General features: G+C 29.0%; 11 protein-coding genes and 1 non-coding gene across 12 annotated transcripts, besides 3 other annotated features; 6 read left to right on the top strand and 6 right to left on the bottom strand.

The window, feature by feature from the left end:
* Positions 1-535: 535 nt before the first annotated feature.
* Positions 536-557: a mobile genetic element.
* Positions 558-1810: 1253 nt separating this feature from the next.
* Positions 1811-2017: a mobile genetic element.
* Positions 2018-3736: 1719 nt separating this feature from the next.
* Positions 3737-5095, bottom strand: TVAGG3_0696920 (serine-type endopeptidase protein; the record flags this gene model as incomplete). The annotated part of the gene is made up of 1 exon (XM_001329154.2): positions 4247-4927. One exon carries the CDS (start codon positions 4925-4927, stop codon positions 4247-4249), a length of 681 nt encoding a protein of 226 aa, XP_001329189.1.
* Positions 5096-6342: 1247 nt separating this feature from the next.
* TVAGG3_0696910 (uncharacterized protein) lies at positions 6343-8523 on the bottom strand (the record flags this gene model as incomplete). The annotated part of the gene is made up of 1 exon (XM_001329155.1): positions 6343-8523. One exon carries the CDS (start codon positions 8521-8523, stop codon positions 6343-6345), a length of 2181 nt encoding a protein of 726 aa, XP_001329190.1.
* An 837-nt stretch (positions 8524-9360) lies between these two features.
* On the bottom strand, positions 9361-9705 carry TVAGG3_0696900 (uncharacterized protein; the record flags this gene model as incomplete). Its single annotated transcript, XM_001329156.2, has 1 exon — positions 9398-9703. The coding sequence occupies one exon, from the start codon at positions 9701-9703 to the stop codon at positions 9398-9400; it is 306 nt and encodes a 101-aa protein (XP_001329191.1).
* A 1043-nt stretch (positions 9706-10748) lies between these two features.
* On the top strand, positions 10749-10820 carry TVAGG3_0696890. The gene has a single exon. It is a non-coding gene; the product is annotated as a tRNA-Gln (tRNA).
* A 232-nt stretch (positions 10821-11052) lies between these two features.
* On the bottom strand, positions 11053-11914 carry TVAGG3_0696880 (tetraspanin family; the record flags this gene model as incomplete). Its single annotated transcript, XM_001329157.1, has 1 exon — positions 11053-11784. The coding sequence occupies one exon, from the start codon at positions 11782-11784 to the stop codon at positions 11053-11055; it is 732 nt and encodes a 243-aa protein (XP_001329192.1).
* A 4553-nt stretch (positions 11915-16467) lies between these two features.
* TVAGG3_0696870 (GTPase protein) lies at positions 16468-17309 on the top strand (the record flags this gene model as incomplete). Its single annotated transcript, XM_001329158.1, has 1 exon — positions 16473-17030. The coding sequence occupies one exon, from the start codon at positions 16473-16475 to the stop codon at positions 17028-17030; it is 558 nt and encodes a 185-aa protein (XP_001329193.1).
* A 436-nt stretch (positions 17310-17745) lies between these two features.
* TVAGG3_0696860 (ankyrin repeat protein family) lies at positions 17746-18747 on the bottom strand (the record flags this gene model as incomplete). Its single annotated transcript, XM_001329159.1, has 1 exon — positions 17746-18747. The coding sequence occupies one exon, from the start codon at positions 18745-18747 to the stop codon at positions 17746-17748; it is 1002 nt and encodes a 333-aa protein (XP_001329194.1).
* A 607-nt stretch (positions 18748-19354) lies between these two features.
* Positions 19355-19434: a mobile genetic element.
* A 162-nt stretch (positions 19435-19596) lies between these two features.
* TVAGG3_0696840 (transmembrane protein 181 family) lies at positions 19597-21043 on the bottom strand (the record flags this gene model as incomplete). Its single annotated transcript, XM_001329160.1, has 1 exon — positions 19613-21016. The coding sequence occupies one exon, from the start codon at positions 21014-21016 to the stop codon at positions 19613-19615; it is 1404 nt and encodes a 467-aa protein (XP_001329195.1).
* A 49-nt stretch (positions 21044-21092) lies between these two features.
* On the top strand, positions 21093-21896 carry TVAGG3_0696830 (uncharacterized protein; the record flags this gene model as incomplete). The annotated part of the gene is made up of 1 exon (XM_001329161.1): positions 21175-21894. One exon carries the CDS (start codon positions 21175-21177, stop codon positions 21892-21894), a length of 720 nt encoding a protein of 239 aa, XP_001329196.1.
* A 237-nt stretch (positions 21897-22133) lies between these two features.
* Positions 22134-23324, top strand: TVAGG3_0696820 (pectin lyase-like family; the record flags this gene model as incomplete). The annotated part of the gene is made up of 1 exon (XM_001329162.1): positions 22149-23324. The coding sequence occupies one exon, from the start codon at positions 22149-22151 to the stop codon at positions 23322-23324; it is 1176 nt and encodes a 391-aa protein (XP_001329197.1).
* A 672-nt stretch (positions 23325-23996) lies between these two features.
* Positions 23997-24956, top strand: TVAGG3_0696810 (amelogenin-related protein family; the record flags this gene model as incomplete). Its single annotated transcript, XM_001329163.1, has 1 exon — positions 23997-24956. The coding sequence occupies one exon, from the start codon at positions 23997-23999 to the stop codon at positions 24954-24956; it is 960 nt and encodes a 319-aa protein (XP_001329198.1).
* A 302-nt stretch (positions 24957-25258) lies between these two features.
* Positions 25259-26065, top strand: TVAGG3_0696800 (uncharacterized protein; the record flags this gene model as incomplete). The annotated part of the gene is made up of 1 exon (XM_001329164.1): positions 25259-26065. The coding sequence occupies one exon, from the start codon at positions 25259-25261 to the stop codon at positions 26063-26065; it is 807 nt and encodes a 268-aa protein (XP_001329199.1).
* Positions 26066-26782: the final 717 nt, after the last annotated feature.

Here is a 26782-nt window from a genome sequence, read left to right as displayed (position 1 = left end):
ACTCATATAGAAAAACCAGTTGGAATCGGCAAAATTATCTTTAATTCCATACATAAGAAAAAAAAATTATAAAGTTCTTCAATAATAGCAAACTAATAGTTTAAATAGATTTACAAGTATCGCCCATCTACTTTTGATATAATTCACATATTAAATGTAGAAAACTGGTTTAAAATAAATATTTCAAAAGTTCGAAAACGATTTATGAAAAAATAACGTGATGACATTTACTAAATTTGCTCTGTATTAAAGTATCGATGATAGAAAGAGCAATTTTGTAAATATTTCAAAAATATTTAAAAATCGGAGAAATTGTATTGTAATGTACTATAATTATGTTACAAATCCGATTCAATACTAATCCTTCGCTATTGAAGTTGTTTTGAGAAGGATATTCTCTAAATTCTTGATAAATCTTTAAAATCTAGAGTAATCATTTTGTAAACTTAACAAAACTAAAATGTATACCAATAGATTGGCATTTTCTACGTTTTCAAAGTGAGAGAGTGTAAATTCTTTTTTTTTATCCTATTAAGGGTATAGTCCACTAAAAATTTTTAAGTTTTGACAATGAAAATAAGCTCTGTGACCATGTAAATATATATCTATGCAAAACGAGAGGTTATGCCATAATTTTTTTTAGTTATCAAATTTTCCTTTTTTTGAGAGAAGTCTCTCAATAATTTGAGAAGAATCTTTGATATAAAGAGATACACATTTGTAGAACGAAGTAAGTGTTTTCCAAACATGTTCTTAAAAATAAATAAAATAATACAAATCTTTATTCAATCTTTTGATATTGTTGGTCCTCTCTTTGTGAAAATACTTAACTTCAAAGAGTATTATGTTTTACCTAGTGAGGACCTTAAGTTTGCAAAAACATAATAAAAGTAAAATAAAAAAGATCGGATTTATCACAAAACTTTGAGTATTATAGGATTTAATATATTTTCTTAGTAGATTATATGATTTAGTTTCTTAAAATCTAAAGTATTTCTTGAGGAAAATATAAATTGAAATTCAAAAAGTAAAAAAAATGTAAACAAATCAAATTTTAAATGGACCAAATGTTGATTTTTCATTCGTTTTCTCATTATCGAAAAAAATTTGGAAAGCTAAGAAGTCAATAACAAGTTATATAATACAACAAAACCCACATCGGATATGTTTTCATCAAATAGTCTCCTAGATTTGTTATGAAATTAAAATATCATGATATTTTAAGGGCTTTTGATTTCAATATTAGAATTATTCAGTTATGTCGTGCTAATATCAATTGCTTTATACAATTAATCGTTTACAAGCTGCAAAAATCGAACAATAATTTGACTTTGTAAAAAAAGTGCGTCATTTTTATTCGTTATACTTACAAAATGTAAACATTACGAGAAACATTTACATTTGTAAATGTAACAAGTAAAGTTGTCTCGCATAATTTGACTTTGTAAAAAAAGTGCGTCATTTTTATTCGTTATACTTACAAAATGTAAACATTACGAGAAACATTTACATTTGTAAATGTAACAAGTAAATACATCAGATTTAAATTGTAAATGTAGTTTATCTCTCTCATCTCCTTTTTAAAAGGTATTACATACATACGAACGCATGGGTCACTCAATAATTAGCGTGATAATAATTGAGGATAGACTGTAATCGTAATTTTATTTTTGGACTTATATTTCGACATTTTGAAGTCGCTTGAAAGTCTTGCAAATGATTAAATTTGGAAAATTTGACCTAAGTCTGCATTATTTTGATGACTTAAACAATTCTATAAATCTGTTTTCCTAAAAATTTAAAAAGATATAATTTCAATTTCCCTAAATTTATGTAATTCATATATCACCAAAATATTTGGACTGCATTTCGTTTGTCTGCACCTAATTAAAGTCTAAATACCAATTAATTTTGGAGTTGCATTGCTTTTAATGTAAAAATGCACGTTTAGAAAAAGACGATAACGATTAAATTACAAAATCGATAACGACGACGATTAAATTACAAAATCGATAACCTCTCAGGTAAGTTCCTTCATTAGTTCCAGTTTTTGGGGAATTAGAATAAATCCAATCGTTTTGCATATTAGTACTTTATTTTTATAGAATAAATGGCAGATCTGTTGAATATATCCATCTGTTTTGATTTGATATCTTAAAATTTTTGTGTTTAACAAGGAAAGTTCTTCCCCCTGTTGATTTGATCCAATCGTTTTGCATAGTAAAGATTCATCTTTATTGCTTATATCAGAAATTGGAGATTTGAACAAATGGAAAATAAGAAAAATATTTGAAAAATGATGCTTAAAAGTGACACAAATACAATTTCACGAGAAAATTGTGGAAGATGTGACAAATCTGTTGATGTTTTATTTTCTGTCTAATTTTTTCCCTCATTTTTTCTGTCTAAATTCTATCGCATTACTGATATTTTTGAGAACGCATTGAAATTGGACCTTATTCGAATAAAAAAGTTTATTTGGATTAACCGGCTATAATTCGAATAATTGAGTTTCTCGGAATTGAAAATTGAATGGAAATTCCAACCTTAATTCGTAATTCCAACCTTAATTCCTTAGTAATCAATTCAATTTCAATTCGAATAAAGAAGGTCTTATTCTATCTGAAAATAATAATAGGAATTTGGAATAAACTCAAATATAAGAATTAGGAATATTCATTTCCAAAAGAGAATTAGGAAATGGATTATGGAATTGACTAAATTAAATAGCAGATTGATTAGGTTTCTTATTTAAAAAGATCATATTTATCATGAAGGATGATTATTATGTCTAATCCTGATAATAATCTTGAATCATTTTTCATCTATTCCGATCAAACTTGTAATATTAACATAGAGTTATGTTTTTTTTTCAGCGATGTTTGATATTCCATCACTTTGTATGTATTTTTTCTACCTTGGAGCAAATATCAATCGATGAGATCAAGTTGGAGGAACTGCTCTTCATAGTGCAGCACAAAATAATAAAGAATTAATTTAGTTTCTTCTGCACAATGGTGCAAATATCAATGAAAAAGATGTGGAAGGAAAAACTGCTTTTTCTCATTGAACTTCTTTTTTCGCATGGTGTAAATTTCAATGAGAAAGATATTGCTGGAATAGCAGCTCTTCATATTGCAGAAGATAAGATCATTGAATCAGTATTTCCATATAAGAATTAAAGCTGACTTCCATTCAAATTTCCGATCACTGGAGTGAAGCATCATTGAAAATTAACCTTATACACCAGAATTGAAGGCAATGTCATTCTGTTGAAGGTACAACCTTTTTTCTCTAAAATTTTTCCCCTAACTATATTCCTATAATCAATCCAATATTCGTAATTCGATATTCCTATTCATAATTCTTATATTTGAGTTTATTCCAAATTCCTATTATTATTTTCAGATAGAATAAGACCTTCTTTATTCGAATTGAAATTGAATTGATTACTAAGGAATTAAGGTTGGAATTTCCATTCAATTTTCAATTCCGAGAAACTCAATTATTCCTAATTACAAAAGTAATCATAATTCCAAATGGACTATATTCGAATTACAGCCTGTTAATCTAAATAAACTTTTTTATTCGAATAAGGTTCATTCTTTCAAGTGTATATCACAAGACTATTTCAGAGGATTTAATCCTTTGGATTATATTCACCTCGAATAAAGAGTTATGGACCGGAAAATCCTTTTTTAGGTTGAATTCAGAAATATTTTCATAATTTATGTTTGAAAATTGATTCGAATAATAAAGTATGTTTATTAAGATAAAACTGCAATAAAAACAATACAATTTAAAAAGATGTGATAATAATAAAAAAATTGAGGAATATCTTCATTATCATCAATGATTTCTATTTGTTTGGGTTTAATCTTTGGATTATATTCATCCACTCTTAGATTCATGAGGTTTAATTTGTTGATGAAGTCAATATCTGAAAACAACTTGTAAGAATCTGAAATAAAAATGTCTTCATTTTTGACAAAGCCTGAATTAAAATGATTTCTTCATTATTATCTACACGCAAAAATAATTGAATTACGTTATCTTCCCATGAGATCTTAAATTTTAGATGACGTAAAAGATAAGTTACAACATTATTATATATTGATGTTGAATAAGTTCAATTGTATTACTTATCAAATCTCCATTATTAATATTTATTGAATAACTAGATAAATGAAGTATGTAAAAAGTCGAAAAACAATCGGAAAAATGAAGTGAAAAGTGCTAATATTATTCATCTCCTTCTATTTCTATGTTTAAATGGAGTTATTAGTTGGATTGAAGTACGTTGTTGTTTTTGTTCAATCTTTGGATTATATTCACCCATTCCAATGGAATATGAATAGTTTTTAGATTCATGAGGTTTAATTTGTTGATTTTGCCATGAAAATATAATACCAGCACCTTTTTCAACATATATGTATTCTGTACAATTTTTCCAAGCTCCACCTCCAGGACATTTAGAATATGAATAAGTATCAACATTTGTAACAAAAGGGAAATCTCGAAGAAGAAATCGAACTGTTCTATCTTTGTTGATAAATTCAACACCTCGATTTCCTTCAATGTTTCGTTCTGGACAGTGATCACCACTTGATCCATCACTTCCTTCAATAGCAATGTTTGAATAGCATAGAAAGTCTACTTCATGATTTCTATCTCCGTTGTTTGTAACTGTGTGAATGATGTTGATGTAGTTAACATCTGGAAACAACTTGTAAGAAACTGAAATTGAAACTTCTCCATTTGTAACTGTTCCTGAACTACCTTTAATTTCAGTATTATTATCAACACGTAAATATAATTCAATGCCTTCATTATTATATGATATCTTAAAATTTTTGTGCTTAACAAGGTAAGTTCCATGATACAAGCCAATTGTTGGGGAATTAGAATAAATCCAATTGTTTTGCATATTGGTACTTTATTTTTATAGAATAAATGGCAGATCTGTTGAATATATCCATTTGTTTTATATAATTAATATTCCTACTTTGTTAATACGAGAAATTGGAGATTTGATCAAATTGAAAATAGAAATTTGTTTCGAACAAGGAAAAGGCGAGCACTACTATATGTTGCAAAACTTTTATAGAAATAGAAAAAACGTGACACACCAAGTCATAAAAAGCTAAATTTTAGGGTTATTAGATTCCCGACGATAGGTGTCTTGGAAGATTTGCCTGGTGTCATCATAGTGTCTTTAAATCAAAAATTTTATTTTGGAGTTAGTTTTATTGATTTTTCAATAAAAAACATTTCTAAAACAAGAAAATAAAACGATAAAATATTTATATTTTATATAAGGATCTTATATATTTAAAATAAATATCATTTTATTTTTTTCATTGGTGTCTGTCAAACCATAATACACTATTCAAAAATTCAATGTGTCTTGCGGTTTCAAAAGACACCTTCAAATTGAACGATAGCACAGACACTATTGGATTTTACCCATTTTATTTAGTTTTTACCCTTTTTATTTTTAAGAATTAATGACTGAAACAGCCGTTTTGCTATGACCTCAATCACTTTTATTTATTATTTTAAATATTATTTAATTTTATTATTTGAATAGGCCAACTTATATTTGAGAAGCTCAATTTGAGACCACTTAATACATTGAAATATCATAAATATTGAAATATTAAAAAGTGTATTTCAAAATATTGAAATTATAAAAATTTATAATACTGAAATTGAGACAAATTAATAAATTCAATGTGTTTTTTTTTGAAATAACTCTCAAATATTATTTTTTTTAATGATGAATAAATATGATTACTTTAGTCAATCATAAAAACTAATTTAAGTTTAAAATAATGAAAGGATAATTTGATCGTTTTTTAAAATACAATTATTTTTGATGATTTGCAAGAATCTTTGAAAAGAATATAATATAGGTTCTATTTTTGTAAAATTTATCCAAATCATGTATTACATAAATTACGATTAAAACGATGAAAGAACCAAAAAGTGTGTTTTGTGTTTTGTTGTTGCGTGTTGGATGCGGGATCCTGTTATTTCCGAAATCGACAAAAAATTTGGAAATTTAATTTCCGAAATCGAAATTATATTAATGTTTTTAATATTCTTATATCAAAAGGATTAAAGTTCATTAAGAGAAAAACAATTCTTCTTCTTCAATCTATTGGCGCATTTATTTCTACACGCCAATAAGGAAGGGAAAATTATAAGACACCATGGTGTCTTCAAAACGCTAATTTTTGATGTTTTTAACAACCCTACTAAATTTCAATTCAAAGAAATTGATTATAGAATTATCATGATATTTTAATATTTTATTATTCAAACAAACAATATATGAGTTTATTTTTTGTTTCTTCTCGAGGAAAGTCTTGGATTGTTAGAAGTCATTGTTGAAGGTTGAGAAATAGGGATGTGGTCTTTGATAGAAGGAGTTCTCTTCTGGAATCGAAATACAAGTTTGTTTCGTTCTGGCTTGATGATTTCTGCATTTTGAGTTGAAATTTTTTCTTCAATTTTGAAATTTTCTGAACATTTAAGAGAAACATCAGTAGATTTAGTGTTCTTATCAACTAATATGTTTCTCCTGTCGAATGTTTTCGAATTAACAGATGTAGGAGGACGAATTTTGATTCCTTTAGAGATTGGAGCCAAATAAAGGTCATTAGCGCGTTTTATGAGTTCTCTAAGCTCTCTGTATGTTGGATAGAAACAATCTAATCCACAATCGTGAATTCCAAATAAGTCAAATATCTTTTGCGAAACAGAAAAAAGAGATGAGAAACCAGATTTCCTGAAATACAAACCTTCGATGGTAACTAACTCAGAAATAGATATAGGAATTGTAATTGTTGGAAATACAGAGGCTAATCTTCTGAATAACCTTGGAGATTGGTAGCTAATCGATGTATTCGAGGTTATATGTATGGATTCAGGTGAATCATTAAGTATCTTACTCATTAATATCGATGTACGTCTTGGTTCTGTAGCTCGAGTCTCAATCACATAAAGATCTTCATCCGGAGTGGTAATATGAAAGCCTGTAATGATGTCGAAGTTCTGTTTAACAGCTTTCTTGTATGTAGTCATGTCTTTGTTGATTTCATCAATAAAATTTGATAAAATTTTGCAAAATTTCACTCCGTCAGCCGTTTTTGCAGTCGAAACAATCCATCTGTAGAACTTAGAATTAGGTGGTTCTCCACTTTCGGGCTCAGCGTCTTCTTCAAGCGGTAAAGCTGGAGTTCCGTATTTTTCAGCGGAATCAAGGGTTTCGACGGTTATGTTGATCGTTCCTATTGAAATTTTTCGGACTCGTTTTGGCAAAAATTGGTACATTGCTGTTCCGATTAATTTCTGATGTCTGTGCTTTGTTGGCTGAAATTGGCCGTTTCCTGCGACGTTTTCGCCATTTATTGGCTGATTATAAAGATTGAAGTTTATCTGGCACTGTTTTCGAGGAGATATAACCAGGACTGCATCTACTTGATTGTTTTCAGTTATTATTACGGTTTCGTTGACCTTGAGGTTGATAATTTCTTTTGAATTTTCAATTTTTTGGATATGGAAGAACGCAGGACCAAATCTTTGCAGGAAATAGTCATTCATCAATGGAGAACTGACCGTAGTTGTGAAATTAAATTTCGAAAAACCTTTTGGACACGATTTTGACGAAGAACTCACCAAGTTTTGGAGAAACAACTTGTGTCCATCTATTTGTATATAACTGTCATCTGATTTAGACCTTGATTTATGCGATGAATTTTCATTTCTTGATTTATGTTTGGAATCAGTAGATTTTTCAGATGTTTCTTCAGTTTTATCAACTGTTTCGGTTGTATTTTTAATACTTTCTGTTGATTTGTCATGATGATGTCTCTTCTTCTTTTCTGGAAATTTTTCAGGGTTTTTATCAGTTGATTTTTTAATATTATCAGACGACTTTTCATGTCTATGTCTGTGCTTCTTTTCAGGTGACTTTTCTTCTGTTTTTTCAACAGTTTCTGTAGAATTTTTGGTTTTATCAGAAGATATGCCATGCCTATGTCTATGTTTCTTATCTATAGGCTTATCAGGACTTTTTACAGTTAATTCCTCTTCTTGATTTGATTTGGTTGGAGATTCAGGTGTAATTTCAAGATTCTGTTCGTTTTCTGTAGATTTTCCAAGATTATCTTCAGTTTTGTCTATTGTGTCAGTTGTATTTTTTGATATTTCAGATGATTTTTCATGTTTATGTCTATGTTTCTTTTCTGGTGATTTTTGAGAAGCATTGTCCGCTTTTTCAGCCGTATCAGTTGGTTTTTTGGTATGACTCGAGGATTTTTTATGTCGGTGTGAAGATTTTTTGAAATCAATTTTGAAAATAAATGATTCTTCAAGAGATTTTTGAATGAATCTATCATCAATCTTTTGTTGAATACCGATACTATATGATTTTTCTTTTATTGCCGTATCTATCGCTATTGGTTTTACAGATTTTGAAAAACTAGATGGAAATCGCAAAGTACATTGTGGTGGCATATTCCCATCTTCTAGTTCCCAGTCCAAACTTGCTGTAAAAGTTAATGTTTGAACTGGAGGAGCTTTAAGAGGTATCAAAGCAAGAAAAAAATATAAACGAAGATTTTATGGAAGATTTTGAATACCTCATCTTGTAAAAACAAAATGAATGTAATATCATCATGCACTTCCAAGTTTAAGTGTAAAATTTTTTATAGTAGGGAGAACATCGAGCAATAAAGGGGGATGAGTAAGAAGAGTTTTTGATCAAAATATCTTGTTCTCTCATTGAGGTTTCACTAGCATGCTTTCAACAAGTTTTTCTTATTAAAACAATCAGATTTTAATCAATAAAGATAAATTTTACAATATAATCAAATACGAACCTTCTAATTGAACAAAATCTTTTCAAGAGAGCAATAGATTGTGACTTTATGCCTGAAATAATAGCATATATCAATCTTGAACATTGATCATTATGATTTTTTGAGAATGACATTTTATTGGCTTGAATCATCTTTCATAAACTCATAATTTTGATAACAGATATCAGTTATAATATATGTTTTTATTACTCTTATTAAGAAATTTCGATTTTTGAAATTGTTTATTTCATAAAAGCGAACAAATCCCAAATCTCATAGTAAATTCAAAAGGTTCATTACTATTTGATGTTTTTCTATTGACATAACAGATGGCCCAACATCATGAAATTGTCTTTACGAATAACGGAATTGGTTTAACATAGATTTCGAATAAAAGAATGGTAATTTAATTCAATGATAATATATTTATTCATACCGAACAAGAAAACATATAAATCTAAATTCAATCAAACAGAATAAAACAAACAATCAGAAATATACAGTATTTCTGAAATTCTGTATGAGAGAATTTACATATTCCCATTGTTCTGTCGTTGAGGGCTTCCAATAATTGTAAATTGGAATCTGCCTTTGTTGAAGATCATGGCATCATTGTCGTAGCGAACGTTGTTGTTCTTGTGGATCTTAGGGATGTTGACCTTCGGGAGGCTTCTTCTCCTAGAGTATTCTATCGAGACTTCTGCGAGATTGTTATTCTCCTTTTTAGTTTGCTGTAATTTGTTGTTTGGACTAGAAGTTGGAGATAAACGGCGTTTAGATGGTGGTGGGTAGCAGATCATTTGGGTTTGGGGAAATTCAGTTGTTCCTTCCATCATTTACGAATAATGATTTACGAAAAAATTTTTTTATTGGATATCTCAGAAAATTAAATCTTTGAACAAATATAACCGTTTTTGGATTTCGTTTTTAATCGGGTATTCGAGCTTAGTTCTTTAAGTAGGAAAAGTCATGGATGAATGATCGCTGATGATGCTGTCGATTTTTAAAAGAACTCAATCAAATTTTTCAGAATGCTCAATCCCTCTGAAAAATTTTATTAAGATTTTCATGGATTTTTTAAAAAATTTTTGTAGGCTATTTCATGCGAAATCTATTTAAGTGAGACATGCTGATCTTGAAACTCTATTCGATTTGAAATTCTTCGATATTTTATTTTTTGTCTCCAATCGCAAAAAATAGTTAATATGATGAAAAGAGTATATTTCTGTTATTTATAATAAATAATAAATCTTTTTTCATAAACGAAATTGATTTATCTCAGTAAGACCAGAAATCGATAGATGACGCACCAAATTTTCTTCCATTAGAGTGATTATTAATTCTCATTGAAGAATGTCAAGTCTGATATATTGAGAAAAGCTAAGAAAAGTCTTTTGTGGAACTTCATAATTATCAGGGTTGTGAAAAAAATTCAATTACGTAAATCGACCCTATCAAAAGTGCTCAGAATTATCAAAGCACTTTTGATATGATGCATTGAATTTAAAACGTACCAGATTATCAATTTTTTCATAACATGTCTTTAAAGAAAAGGAATAAGAAACATTATGTAGATCATGAATGTAGTGGGAATATAGCTTGCCAAATATAAAATGAATATAATTGAAAAATAATCCATTGACATTTTATGCAACGTGCATTTTTTATGATATAACATGCAAATTAATCTAAATTATAATAAATAATATATAATTATATTTGATAATTTTCATAATTTGACATGGCCACATGATTATTTTAATTTTAAGGCAAATCTATTTTATATCACGCAAATATTAGTTTTTTTCTTTTTTCTTTATGATATCTTACATGAAATATTTTTTATTCTTGTATACTTATTATTTAGACTTTTAAAAGAATGGTCCCGTAGTGTAGCGGTTATCACTTGGGACTTTGAATCCCGAAATCCAGGTTCTACTCCTTACGGGACCATACTTTTTCTTTTTATTTTAAGACTTTTGTGTTATTTAATTATTAATTTTCTTTGATATGTACAATACAAAACAAAGAGTCATTTAATTTTGGTTTTTGGGTCTACTGATTCAAGATTTTTTATTGTTTTGAATTAAGTTCTGTTTCAGTGGATTAAAATCTAAACCAAGGTAAAATAAAAATATGTATTATATAAAGAGTTTTATAAAAACACGAAAATTGACAATTAAGATTAAGAATATGAAGAACTAGAATATGATGAGCTAGATTCATCTTTCTTATGTGGTTTGTAGCAGCATCCAAACCAAAGAGAGTAGATGAGAAGGATAATCTGTACTGCAGCAATTCCAATACCAGCAATCATTAAACCTTTCTTAGATTTAGTGAGCTTATCATTAACCTTGTTGTAGCATGTTTCAATTGTTGAGTCTGTTGAGTTTGTTTCAGTTGTATTTGTTTCTGCATTTGCAGTCTTGTTTTCTGATGAATTTGTGTCGGTACTGCTAGAATTGCTTGTATATCCACAGTTCATCATTTCCGTTTCATTATATTCTTTAATGAATCCGCAGCATTCAAGGGAAGATTCAACTTTCTTAACTTCAACTGAGCCTTTGTTTTTGTCCCACCATGTATCTAAGTCATGCAAAAGAGTTGGGTATGTCTTATAAATGAAGTAAAGTAAAGCGCATTCAGCTACAACAATGATAAAGTATAAAACGGCGTAAGTTGTTCTGAAGCATTGGTTCTTGTAGCAGCAAAGCATGAAGAAACCAATAATGCATGTAAGAGCAATGACACCAATAACTGCGGCTGAGAATAAAAATGTCTTTGAGCTTTTAACTTCGCTAATTGTAACTTGTTTGATAATATCCAAGCAGAAATAGGCAACAACGCCCATTACAACGAGAATAACTAGGTTGATAACACCTATTAGAGCAACAGCCATGCATGAACAGCAAGTCATTCTGTTAATGAAAGGAAAATTATGAATTTGGGTTGTACAAACCTTTCAAAAAAATGAGAAATGAGCTTTTTCTATTAAGGGTCCACTGTAGGGCCAAATAAGGTCTATCGTCGTCCCAAAAATATTGCTCAAGATGGTGTTTTTATAGGGTTGTTAAAAACATCAAAAATTAGCGTTTTGAAGACACCATGGTGTCTTATAATTTTCCCTTCCTTATTGGCGTGTAGAAATAAATGCGCCAATAGATTGAAGAAGAAGAATTGTTTTTCTCTTAATGAACTTTAATCCTTTTGATATAAGAATATTAAAAACATTAATATAATTTCGATTTCGGAAATTAAATTTCCAAATTTTTTGTCGATTTCGGAAATAACAGGATCCCGCATTCAACACGCAACAACAAAACACAAAACACACTTTTTGGTTCTTTCATCGTTTTAATCGTAATTTATGTAATACATGATTTGGATAAATTTTACAAAAATAGAACCTATATTATATTCTTTTCAAAGATTCTTGCAAATCATCAAAAATAATTGTATTTTAAAAAACGATCAAATTATCCTTTCATTATTTTAAACTTAAATTAGTTTTTATGATTGACTAAAGCAATCATATTTATTCATCATTAAATAAACGAAAAAATAATATTTGAGAGTTATTTCAAAAAAAACATTGAATTTATTAATTTGTCTCAATTTCAGTATTATAAATTTTTATAATTTCAATATTTTGAAATACACTTTTTAATATTTCAATATTTATGATATTTCAATGTATTAAGTGGTCTCAAATTGAGCTTCTCAAATATAAGTTGGCCTATTCAAATAATAAAATTAAATAATATTTAAAATAATAAATAAAAGTGATTGAGGTGATAGCAAAACGGCTGTTTCAGTCATTAATTCTTAAAAATAAAAAGGGTAAAAACTAAATAAAATGGGTAAAATTCAATAGTGTCTGTGCTATCGTTCAATTTGAAGGTGTCTTTTGAAACCGCAAGACACATTGAATTTTTGAATAGTGTATTACGGTTTGACAGACACCAATGAAAAAAATAAAATGATATTTATTTTAAATATATAAGATCCTTATATAAAATATAAATATTTTATCGTTTTATTTTCTTGTTTTAGAAATGTTTTTTATTGAAAAATCAATAAAACTAACTCCAAAATAAAATTTTTGATTTAAAGACACTATGATGACACCAGGCAAATCTTCCAAGACACCTATCGTCGGGAATCTAATAACCCTATGTTTTTACTAAGGCCCAAAACTTAAAAAAACACAAAAAAATTAACTTTACTCTTTTGAGATCCTTATCAGATGTGCAACAATTTGATGCAGTATCCCAATTCGAATCCGATTTTTTAATGTAGATGTACTCTAACATTCTTAAAAAAATGCAAAATGATATTAATCAAGCTTTTCATTTCTGTATCATACACGAAACAAAATCATTCATTATACTAAAATTTATCAAAGTTTGAATATTGAAAAAAATAATATCTAAATTTTTACATTGAGTCGGCTATTGATATGGTCAATATTAAATCGTTTAAAAATGGGCATTGGCCAGAATAATACCCACTAAAATACACATTTTTTAAAATTTTATCAATTTGTTTTGGTATATCTTTATGATAATGAATAAAATGCTTATCTTTCATAAGTCAATAGATAATTTATGCTGAAACACAAAAAATAACACGAAAATTTTTGGCCAACATTTCAAAACGAAGGATAATGCTTTGAATATATAAACAATAATACTTTGTCTAGAGAATTAAATTTGTGCTATCCAATTGTCAATTCTTTGAATTTTTTATAAAATGCATGATATTCCGGCATTAGCCTCAATAAATATAAACTACATGCATCACAATATTAGGATGTAATGGCATTAAAGCGAATTTCCTAATTTCTTCTCAATTAAATTCCTAGAAAAACTTAGGAATTAATGATTGGAAATAGGTCAAAAAATTCCTAATATAAAATTTATACTTAAATTAAAATCAAAATTCGAAAATAAAGTACTCACAAAATCTAGATTGAGAGGCTGTCAATGACTTTTGAGGGGAAATTAACGCATGGAATTTAATATTATTTAGGTTGATATTCTTGCTTATTATTTCAGAAAAAAAATCTTAAAAATTTCAATATGAAAATTGAAAGCAATTCAAAAAAATTGCTAACATGTAAATTTTAATATCCTATGCATAATTTCATATTTTGAACATTTTTTATTTTTGTTTAAAACTTAAAATTTTGCGAATTTAATATAATTTATAAAATATAATACGTATATCTATTTAAAATACACTAAATTAAATGTTAATTTACGTTTTTGGGAATGAATTTTATCAAAACATGCCTGAATCCGAAAATTTGAAAGAATAAATTACACAATCATATATGTAGAATTCAAAATACAAACTTAAAGATTGTATACGTTTAAAATTATTCATATTGTGTTTGATTTCCACTCATTCTGTTTCTTTTGAACTCTAACACTAACATTTCATGATGATTACATGATCCATTTATACATAGTTGAATTGTTCCAGATTCTACCAGAAAATCAATCCAAATTTCTCAATGCATTCATGTTGATTGGACAAAATTTAAAATTTATCAGCCTGTTTCCAGAGAAACTCATATATTCCCTAATGAAATGTAATTTTTGCTACATTTATTTCAATCAAATTTCAAAAAATTGACTGCAGAGCTTGAAAAGGTGATGAATCATGTTGTTATTAGATGTACATATTAGATTTACTATTTCCAAAAAATGCTCAAATTTGAATAGTTTTTAGAAAATTTGGAATTACACTCCTTACATGATATATAATTAAATGTTTAAATTTTATTTATTTTTCCCTTTTAATTTTATAACTTGCTCTATCAAAACTAACCTCTCAATTGAAGGCCACAAAATCTAAGTAGTGAGGGTACACAAATTTTGTATGGAGTACGGTTCAATTTTTGAGAGCCTCACTACTTAGATTTTGTGACTACCTTATCTATTTTTCAAAACACGCATCCAGAAGCGAAAAAATTCGAAAAAATCATGTTCTTATAAAACTCGCTGATTTTGCAATTTTTATGTGATTTGAAGTGATAGAATGTATTATCATCTTACTAAAATATATACTTTATTGTTACATTCATAAAATATTAATCAGAACACTAGGAAAAGTGGATTTTCGAAAAAAAGACGATAACGATTATTTGCAAATCGCTTCTCAATTTTGAGAGACTTTCAATTTTTACAGTGGACCCTTAAAAATTTTTTATCAAATTGAATTTTTTCAATACGCACAGATATCAATTTTCTTACTGCATAGTGTTACTTCATAATATTACATTTTTTTGAATTGTAACCGATAGAAATATTAGCTCAAATAAAACAATTGCATTGAAATGGTAGGAATTGAAAATATCCTAGCATATATCACCGCGCTTTGTTATTCTATGTCACCTTGGCCCTAGTGTTGGATATCTCTTTATTTCGCGTCATAGTATTGAAATCAATAAATTAGTTTACAAAAATTTTTTATATCCTCACAAAAAGTCGAATTGACTTTTCCAATCGAAGTATACAAAAACCCCAATATTGCCAATTTGAAAGTTTCTGCTGTCAAGGTTAACCATTAAGATATCTACTTCCCAATGCTATTGATAATTTTACATTAAGGCATCATAATTTGTGAACAACTCGGAAGTTGTTGTTATTAAATTTTATTAATAATCAACCCAGATGATCAAAAATCTATTGCCATACTCATAATCCTTTTTATTTTGACATTATTAATAAATTTTTGATAATTATAATGACAATATACGAGACATTACATCACCTTTCGAATTCTCATAAATTTCAAGCAGAGGACATCAACTTTCTTTATTTGATAAAATTTCTCAAGGAAAATTGCATAATTATTTTATTTTATGGAGGTCATTATTTTGTTCTCAACACAAGAACATCAATATGATCTAATCGAATCAGCAAATATGCCTATCACAAGAAATATGAAGAACTTTTTTTCTCCATATAAAGCCTTATTTTTGAAATAATCTAATGCATCAAAATTGAAAGAACTAAGGTTTTTAGAGAAGATTATCCTCCTAACATTGGCTAAGAATAGCTAAATATCAGTTTGCGTATCCATATTTACAGCCATATTTATAGAATTTGTTAACATTATCACGTTAAGATCTATAATTTTAATCCCAAAGCATTTTATTGAGATAGCACACTGTTTGCTTTCACACTGAAGTCATTGATATAACAAAATGGGCATATTATTAACTATCTTTTCTTCAATTTCATTGGAAGTATCGAACAACTCATACAGAATATCTCATATCTCTCATAATGTGATGAAGCATACATCCTAAGAACAAAGCATCAAGGACCTTTTTATCTTTGTCATATTTGACACCCAAAATTTTTTTGACAAAAATTGAATAGAATTATTAATTTAATTATGCAATTTGCATTAATGTTATTTCAGTATTAGTCATCCAAAATAAAACCACCTTTTTATCTCAATTTTGTAAAAAGCATTATTGATATTTATTAAACAATAATATCTTTCCAACAATATTTATGCAGATATGTTTTTCAATTTCCATTTGAATTGATTTTTCGGATTTTTTTTTTCTAATATTATTTTCCCTAAATGGATCCACTCAAGATAATTTTAGTTGGAAATTCAGGCTGTGGCAAGACAACACTATTTAATTGCTTTTTGAACAAGCCAGACCATAAAAGGGAAAAACCAACAATTTCTCCAGGCTGTATGAAGGTTGACATTCAAACGGAGAAAGGCGATATTTTAACTGTTGAAATATGGGATACAGCCGGCCAAGAACAATATTATGCGCTTTCTCAAATGTTTTACAGAGATGCTGATGTAGCTTTAGTTTGTTATACAATGGATGACAAAGATTCAATTCAAAAATGGATCGATAGGGTACACCAAATAGTTCCTAACTGCATAATTATACTAACGGAAACAAAATCTGATTTATTGAATTATGACCAGGAATATGAAGAAAAAACAGACGGGTTCGACCTCAAAACGAAATACCAGGCTATGGCCCACTATTTAACTTCAGGTTATTCAGGAACAAACGTTACAGAAGTTTTTGTTGATTCTGCGAAGATTTTTAGCATTGTTCATAAGAAGTTGAATAATACAAGCTTACAACAATCACAAAAGACCCCTTGTTGTTAGAAATTCCAAAATAATTTTTATATTTTTTACGGAATATCAACGAAAAGCTCTATTTCCATTACGTTATGCGTTGAACTTTAATTATGTTACATTTTTATTTGTTTCTTTTTCGGATATCTCCAAAATTTAGTTTGATTTTATTATTAAACTTTTTTTGATGAAGATATCAGCGTATGTATATAAAAATTTTCTTTCTCTCCATTATTTTGTCTTTATCGTTTCATAAACAAAGAAGTTTGTCTCCTAATAATTTTAATATTTTGTTTAGGTATTAAAAATACAACTGACTATTAAAGAGAGATCTGATTTGTTGTTCACATCGAAAAGTTTATTCTTTAGTTGGATTAATGAAATTGAGCAGAAAGCCGATAATCTTTTACGTGGCTTTTTACGACGTCGAATGGAGTGTATCCAACAAAATTTTTTGCTTTTTTATTAACTCCAACAGAGATAAAATATTTGGAAATATCAAGATGACCATATTTTGATGCCCAAACGAGTGGAGTATCTCCGAAATTATTCTTTGATTCTTTAATAGCTCCAACAGAGATAAAATATTTTCTAACATCAGGATAACCATTTTCTGATGTCCTATTGAGTGCAGTATTTTTATCATTATTCTTTGCTTCTTGATGATATACATCATAGAATATACATCTCAAGGGACTTTAATTTTTGTCATGTTAGTGAATCCTTAATTAAAAATAAATTATTTTCACACAATTGATAATAAATATTGCTTCACTGCTAGATACGAACAATCAAGTGCTGTTTTTCCTTTATCATTCTTTGCTTCTTTATTAGCTCCAACAGAGATAAGATATTTAACAATTTCAAGATGATTACATTTTGATGCCGTAATAAGCGCTGTTTCTCCTTTATCATTCTTTGCTTCTTTATTAGCTCCAACAGAGATAAGATATTTAACAACTTCAAGATGATTACATTTTGATGCCGTAATAAGCGCTGTTTCTCCATTATTATTCTTTGCTTCTTTATTAGCTCCAACAGAGATAAGACATTTAACAATTTCAAGATGACCTTTATCTGATGCAATAATGAGTGGAGTTCGTCCATAATTATCCTTTGTTTCTTGATCAGCCCCAACTGAGATAAGATATTTAACAATTTCAAGATGACCTTTTTCTGATGCACAAAAGAGTGGAGTTTCTCCATAATTATCCTTTGCTTCTTTATTAGCTCCAACTGAGATAAGATATTTAACAACTTCAAGATGACCATAACATGATGCCCAGCATAGAGCTGTACCAATATATTTGCTTTTGATGTCTTTATCACAACCACATTCAATGAGAGATTTAACAAGTTTCAGATTTCCTTTTGAAGATGCATGATGAAGTACATTTGGACCACGATAATCTCTATCATTTTGTTTCTTCCAAAGTTCTGCTTCGCATGCTTTTTTCATCATTGTTTGATTTCCTTTTTCTGAAATTTCTTCAAAGAATTTGTAGATTTGATCAAAATCTTCAGAATTTTTAAGTTCAGAAATTTTCGAAAGAAATTCTTTTGGTAAATCGTTTTCTTCTCTCTCTTTGAGTTGAGAGTGAAGAGTTTGTATTTCTTTCTCAACATTTTCTTTTTGAATCCGATTTAAATCTGCTTGAAGTTTTTCGATTTTATTTGTTGTGGTGGATTGATCCTTTTGTAATTGCTCTAAAATGCCAATAATTCCTTCGAGTATTCGCATTTTCATGTACTTTTGAACTGATTTAAGTGTTGAAATGGCTTCTTGTAAGTTGTTTATTGAAATGTTTGCATTTCGAGTGCAGACATACAATTCGCGTGCTGAAATTGCAGAACGAGATTGCGCAAGAAGAGAATTGAAGTCATTAGGCGTTAAATTCGAATTTCATGATCGATTTGATATCTTCTACTTCGAATGTACTTAAGAAACTATTCTCTTCAATATAGTCTTTGATATGTGAGCCAATATATTCGTAGTTCAGAACAATTCCCCGACTCATTAAAATTTGTAACGTTTTTTTTTACTCAAATATTTTATAAGGATGCCCTCAAATATTTTTTTTACTTACCACTATCTGAAAAGCTCTCAATTTTTTTTTTAACATTTAAACTTTATATTTTGTTCGGGAAAAAGTTATTATAATTCACTACATAGTACTTCATATGACTGTTATACACTATTGTTATTAAAATAAAGATATGTTTGATATTATGAGAGCATGTTACCACTTTCTGAAAAGCTCTCACAAAATCAACAAACCCTTGTTTAAGAAGTAAAATTGTATAATAGCCAAATTCAGTATAAAATTCATTTGTTATAATTTTTTTCCATTCTCATGCCGAGTCTACATACTCATTTATTCCTTCTTGTTATCAATCGAGATTCTAGAACATCAACTTTCACTTAAGACAAGAAACTCTGTTGACTTCGTTTGATTAATTCTGAAAACTTAAAAGTTTAATCCCATTAACATAATATAAACAATTACTTTTTATTATATTATTTCACAAAATTAACAAATTTTAAAAAAATTTCATAAAAAATTTTACTATTTTATTTTAAACTTACAATATGCTTAAAATATATAAACAGACTATTCATTCTTGACGAGATTTTCTTCTTTTTTCTCTTCTTCGACATCAAAATTATCAGGTAATTCTGGGATGTTTTCTGTATCAATTCCAATCGGATTCTCATTATCTTCCTCCTTCAAGTTATCCCTATCAGCATTTTGGTACAAATATCGATCTCCTTCGTGAATTTGCGACATCAACCCCCAAAACACCAAAACAGAGCAAGTATAGAACGCCAAAGGTATCAATTCATAATAAGCGGTGTTCTTTAGTATATTAGTGAAAACTAAAACCGAATAATAAATTTCCATAACAATAACTGTTGGAAAACTCGCAATAAAGTAGTTAATCGCACGATTCTTGTCTATACTCGATGTTGTGAAGATCTTTTTGATCGAAATAAACAAGTAATACACGAAAAACGCAGAATAACAGAAAAATATCGTTGCATTAAGGAACAATTGGTCTGTAAGAGGGTCAAATTGGCTTCCAAGCATTCTATAGCCTCCAAAACTTGTATCCGTTGCAAGAACAGACACGAAATAAGTAATTCCGATCATATAAGGTAACAAAAGTGGAATTGTCTTATCCTGGGATGGTTCCACACCTATCAATGAATAAATATAACAAATGAAAAAGATAAAATACGAAACAAATATGTCCCGAGAGATTAAATGTCTTATTTGATTAAATCTCAACGGATAAAAGAGATGCAACGTAATAAATGGATCGATAAAGATAATAAGAGCTGAAAGAACCATAAAAGAAAGGTTCTGTTCAAGCATTAGTTGTCTAGAAGCAACTTTTTTCGCTCCTAACACAATGTAAACGGCAACAATGAAAGAAAGGACAACTTTGATGATATTGATCATGAAGGAATAGTTGGGGTTGCCTTTTCGGACATAGATATTGATGGCATTGGGTAATGCGACATTTGATTGAAGATTTAAGGAAAGTTGAAGGGTATCGTAGAAAAGGGCGTAGTCTGAGTATAAATGGATCTTATCTGTAACTTGATTATTGACATTAATCATTGTGTTGTTTGTTTTTTCTTCAAGTTTGAAAATTGTATCTTCTTTTAGAGTTGTAATTGCATGATAATCACCACTGAATAAAAATTGAGATGAACTGACATTATTAAATGAAGCATGAACGTTAATAAAGCGATCAAGTTGATTTATTTTTGAAATTGTAACTTCAGATGTATATTTTTCATCAACAATAGAAACTTTTTCAACAAAATTGGAATAATATATTGGCTTTGCAATGAATATACCGCTAAATAATAAAATTAAAGCAATTACGTATGGAAAAATGAGATTAAAACCGAAAATGCTGGAACATTTAAGATCAGCTAAGATAGGAACATCATTTACCTGTTCCATGTTCAGTTTTTTTAGATTTTTCGGATCTAAGTTCTCCATAATTTTTTGTCACTTTTTATATCATCATTTTGTCACTTTTTATCTCATCATATTATCACTTTTTATCTCATCATAATGTCACTTTTTATATTATCAAGTTTATCGGATTTCAATTTGTCCTTAATTTCACAGACCATCGATAAAAACAAAGATCCAATATGCAAAACGATTGGATTTATTCTAATTCCCCAAAAACTGGAACTAATGAAGGAACTTACCTTGTTAAACACAAAAATTTTAAGATATCATGGAATGATCATGGCATTGGATTATATTTACGTGTTGATGATAATACTGAAATTAAAGGTAGTTCAGGAAGAGTTACAAATGGAGATGTTTCAATTTCAGTTTCTTACAAGTTGTTTCCAGATGTTAACTACATCAACATCATTCACACAGTTACAAACAACGGAGATAGAAATCATGAAATAGACTTTCGATGCTTTTCAGACATTGATATTCCAGGAAGTGATGGATCACGTGGTGATCAATGTCCAGAACGAAACATTGAAGGAAATCGAGGTGTTGAATTTATCAACAAAGATAGAACAGTTCGATTTCTTCTTCGAGATTTCCCTTTTGTTACAAATGTTGATACTTATTCATATTCTAGATGTCCTGGAGTTGGACCTTGGAGTAATTGTACAGAGTACAAATATATTGAATCTGGTGCTTATATTTACTTTTCATGGCAAAATCAACAAATTAAACCTCATGAATCTAAGAAATATTCATATTCCATTGGAATGGGTGAATATTATGCAAAGATAGAACCAAAACAAACAGAAACCATTGATGATAATGAAAACATTACTCAATTTCTTTATTGTTATCACATCTTTTTAAATTGTATTGTTTTTATTGTAGTTTTAAAGTAAACATGAAATTATTTTTAAATTATTTCTTTGATTTTATTTGAGTAAACGATTTAAGCTTACTTGAAATATCTATCTTCCATATAATACGGGTAAACACCGTATTTTTCAACTTTTGGCAAGATTTTGTAAGAAATTTTGATTTCAAATACTGTGTTTACCGCCATTTGTCGATAGATTACCCAATATTCACTTTTCCCCTTTTATCATTTAAACACAACTGTTCTTGATTTTTTTTTTGAATTTTTTTCAGGTCAATGACGAACTATAACAAAGAATCCTATTTCAAGATCAGTATTATTACCTTGCTTTTTTGTTCAATCAGTCCATACATATTTTGTTCAATAAATGCTTTTTCTTTGTCCCAAATTGCGAAATTTAGATTAAATAGACTGCATACAATGAAATTTCAAAATCTAACATTTAAAAATGCATCATCCTATAAAGAGTCAAAAGATTATTCAATTTTAGATTGCGTTTTCAAAAATATTCATGTCAATTCTTCGTCACCACTTGAAATCGTTTTATCAAATGCGGAATTTAAATTAGCAAGATCAGGGTTCCTCAAGTGCAGTTCAGAAACATCTTCTGGAGCTTTATTTTTAAATTCATTTACATATATAGTAGAAGAATCATGCTTTTTCTCATGTTTCTCTCATTCACGCGGACAGGCATTATCCCTACAATTGTCGTCAATCGATTACTGCATGTTTTCGAAAAATTCGATTTCTAATTGCGATCCAGGCAAATATAAAGGTGCAGATGTTACTTTTCTTATAAATGATGGATCCCATCAAATATCATACTTAAACAGCACGAAAAACAACATTTTCGATATCGAAGCTTGTCTTTGTTGTTTAAACCCGAGGAACCTCAATATACATTATTCTAACTTCGCCAAAAACGACAGTTTTAATTTAATTTGGCTTTTTGGCACTTTTTCCAAAGATTCTTTTTCTGCTTGCAATATAATACAAAATACATCGCCAAAAGATAACTCAACGAGCATATTTGCTGTTGAGAAAGGAAATATCACGCTTTCTGGCATTGTTTTCTTGAAAAATAATTTTGATACTTATTTTTTGATGGGAGACTATGCTTTTAGCCTCTGCGTGTTCGATGTTAAGAATTCTTCATCGTTATATAGTTCCGCAACCGCAACATTTGAAAATTGCGTTTTTGCATTACCAAAAGCGAATTCTCGCCAAATTCCAACAAATAACCAATATAAATGCTTTGCATTAGGTGCTCCTGAACCAAAGGAACAATTTCCTATTCAAGAATCGTTAGAATTTGACGATTCTTCTGGAATTGGCCTATTTTGTGTTATAGTTGGAGTCGGAATCACTACAGGAGTCATTGGATTCTATGGGTTCAAGCTTACTTTTAAGGAAGATGAAGAAGAACTCACAGAAGATATGAAATCAACTTAAATATTATTTTTTTGTGTTTTTGTTACATTGTTAAATTCAATAGTTTTGATATATTAAGTTTATTTTATTTCGAGTATTTTTTTTCAAAAAATATTTAATAAAATTAAAGATTTGGATATATTGAGTATAAATCCAATTAGTTTTATTGTATACACTCAGAACCTGCTTTAAACAAAGCGCAATTCATATTTTTTGAGATCAAATTTCGTTTTTTGAAAGTAATAAAACATAAATTGATGTACTGTTTTACGCTCCAAATAATTTTTCATGATTCGACTTGCTAAATCTGAAATGATGGTTGATTTCAAAACGGAGAAAAAATTTAAGAACTATTATCGATTTTTGAGAAGGAACGATTAAATCATAAAAATTTTTATCATAATCATATTAATTAGTCACTAAATATTACATTTTCTATAACATTTTCTGACCAATTTTAAAATTTTGAATTGATTTAGCGGTTAATAAGATTTGATGATGAATAATCATTTATATTGAAATACTCGGCCTATTCTAGATTATTGCTAAAATTTAAATTGAATGCTCGAGCGCTGTTGTCAAACTGTAAAAAACAAGAATGATTATATCATATCTAATCAAACAGAATTTTTATTCAAATCGATTCAAATAACAGTTTTATTTTTTCTTCATTTGACATAAATTAAAAAAAAGATGTTTACTTTAGCTGTAGAGAAAATCCTTAATGGTGTATTTAATTTTTCCATTCCACAAGAGACACATTATGAAATATACGCTGATTCCTTCATTTATCCTTATGATACTGAACATTTTACCTTTAAAGATTCAAATAACAACATTTTTACCGAATTTCCACGTAAATTTACATCTGGTTCAGAACTAATTATCACACCAACATCACCAGCAGACTACAAATACCTTCAATTGCTTTCAGCTTGTTTATTAAAAAATTGTTCTAAAATTGATTACACATTTGATGGATACATGAAGACAAATGAAGCGCCTGGCTATTACCAAGAGCCTACATGCTTCGTTTTCTTTACTACAAAAAATGATTTCAATATTTACAATGTTATTCAAGTTCCTAACAACAACCAACTCATAGAAGTTGATTCTAATGCATTTTATCCAAGAGAAGCCACAAATTATCTTTTTGGTGGCATAATTACACTTTACATTGGAAATCCGAAGCCGGGAGCTGTTGTACAAGTTTCTGTTTACGATATTCATATCTACGAACGTGGATATTTCAGCTATAAGTTTACAGATGAAATATCTTTTCGAATTTTACCGAAATCAGTATTTGTTGCATTCAAAACCGAAGAATTCACCTTTGAATCAACTGTTGCACCAATAAAACCAGGCGTTTTCTACGATTTTGAACGTCCATTTGAAATTAAAGTCAAAAGAGCTGGAGAAAGCGAAATCGTTGGTACAGTTTCATTAATTCATCCATATACACAATGTTCAAGCCTCGCAGTTGAGATTTTGAACGAAGATACGTCGACGTATTTCTCATCAACGAAATATGACTACGATGTAAAGTTCGGTGATAAAATTTGTTATGTGTTCACTTCACCTGCCTCCAGAAGATATAAATTTATAAGTACAGGCCAAAAAAGGCATTTACAGTTAGAGATGCAATATTATTAAAAGAAATAACACCTGATTACTACGGATATCCCTTCTATTCAAATAATGCTGTTTTATACCTTGATTTCTCAAAAATTTCGCCAAATAATTTATATGGACTTGAATCTTCGAATCTTTTCGAGACAGAGCCATCCGATGAAGTCTTTAGAGCCAGTGAATCAATAACTATCTATGGTTCATTGAAGAGAAACGCGAAACCATCAGATCATTACGAATTACCCGAAAATAAAGAAAATATCAACTACTACGATGGTACTTATGAGTTCTTTATACCAGCGGAAGGCAGATCTCTTAAGTTCCAAATGAATTCTTTGGTTGTTTTCCATAATGCAAAATCATTTACCGGAAAACTCGACGGAACAGAAGTTTTCGGTGAAACAGGTAATTATGTATTCAATTTCACTGACAAATTGGCAGAATTTACGATCAAACCGAAAAATAATGAAAAATCTTTTGCAAACGTATCAGTTTACATTTATAATAAGGATTCACAATCGTATGCGACCAGCGATGTCATTGTTACAGCTCCTGGCCACATACAACACTTTGCTGTTGCAAAAGATAAAGATCATCATTTTTTCAGTACGAATTTGACGATAAATAATGGCCAATCATGTCATTTCTATGCATTCTCGTCATCCCAAGTTTCCACGCCCATTTCTTCCAAAGATCGGAATGATTTGATTTCATATGCGATCGAAACTTATCCAAACTACATCGGAAAGAACTCCACGATGTCTCATATTGTTTGGAAAGCGGACTATTTGTCGGAAAACAATTACGTTGTTATCCAATCGCAACCTGACTCGAATACGATTTTAATTTCAACATCAGCGGACACAGGAGAGATCTATGGGTTGTTCTTAGGACTGTATTCATATACACAACTGTCCGATTCAGTTTACAAGCCATCAAACCCACAAAAAGTTTATATTTACGGTACAAAGTACAATGCGACGATAAATGGACCAGAAGAAGAACTCAATGATGGCGGAAGTGGCAGATTAAGTCCAGGAAAAATAGCTGGAATAGTTGTTGGCGTTATTTTTGTTGTTATTGTTATTATTGTTGTTTTGTGCTTTGTTTTCTTATCTGCCAAGTCATCATAGAAGAATATTTCGTCATCAAGCTCTTCCAAACGCAATTTGAAGGATATTCAACAAAATTATCCTCAACAACAGCAGAACTACGCTCCTTATCCACCACAACAGCCACAGCAATACGGACAATACCCTCCTCCGCAGCCTGGATACAACTACGGACCAAATATCTACGATCAGTACCAAGCTCCACCTCCTCCACAGTTTAACAACCAACCGGCTCCTTACTACGCTCCCCCTCCACCTCCTCCACCTTCTGGTTATGAAAACGAAGAAAAGAAATGGAAAAAAATTAATAATATTTTTTTTAATTGAAAATTTCTAGTTTTTTTTATAAAAATAACGTAATTCATCCTTGATTATTCATTCTTTTTTTTTTATAAAAAATCCCCATTTTTCTAGGGGATAGGTTTATTTTTATCCATTGACAATAAACTAATTCTATATATGAGCCACAGTGGTACTTATTGATATAGAAAATTTCCAATGAATCATTTTAGATAGCGAGATAAAAACACTTAAACTATCCTATTTAGATTGAGAGAATTTTCAAAATTGAAAACCACTGCAAATGGAACAAACTAAGTTTAAGCTTAATTGAGTTGTCATCATTCAATAAGATATTTTTAATATTGCATTCTGAAAGTTTGATTGTCTATATTGTGCTTGGGTTTGTAAGCAAATGGTTTCCATTTAAATACAAGCTTGGTTTTAAGAAAATTAGTT

This window comes from Trichomonas vaginalis, chromosome III, assembly GCF_026262505.1.
Source record: "Trichomonas vaginalis G3 chromosome III, whole genome shotgun sequence".
NCBI classification, from domain to species: domain Eukaryota; phylum Parabasalia; order Trichomonadida; family Trichomonadidae; genus Trichomonas; species Trichomonas vaginalis.
Note: the sequence above shows the minus strand (reverse complement) of the source record. Positions and strands in the feature narration are given on the sequence as shown.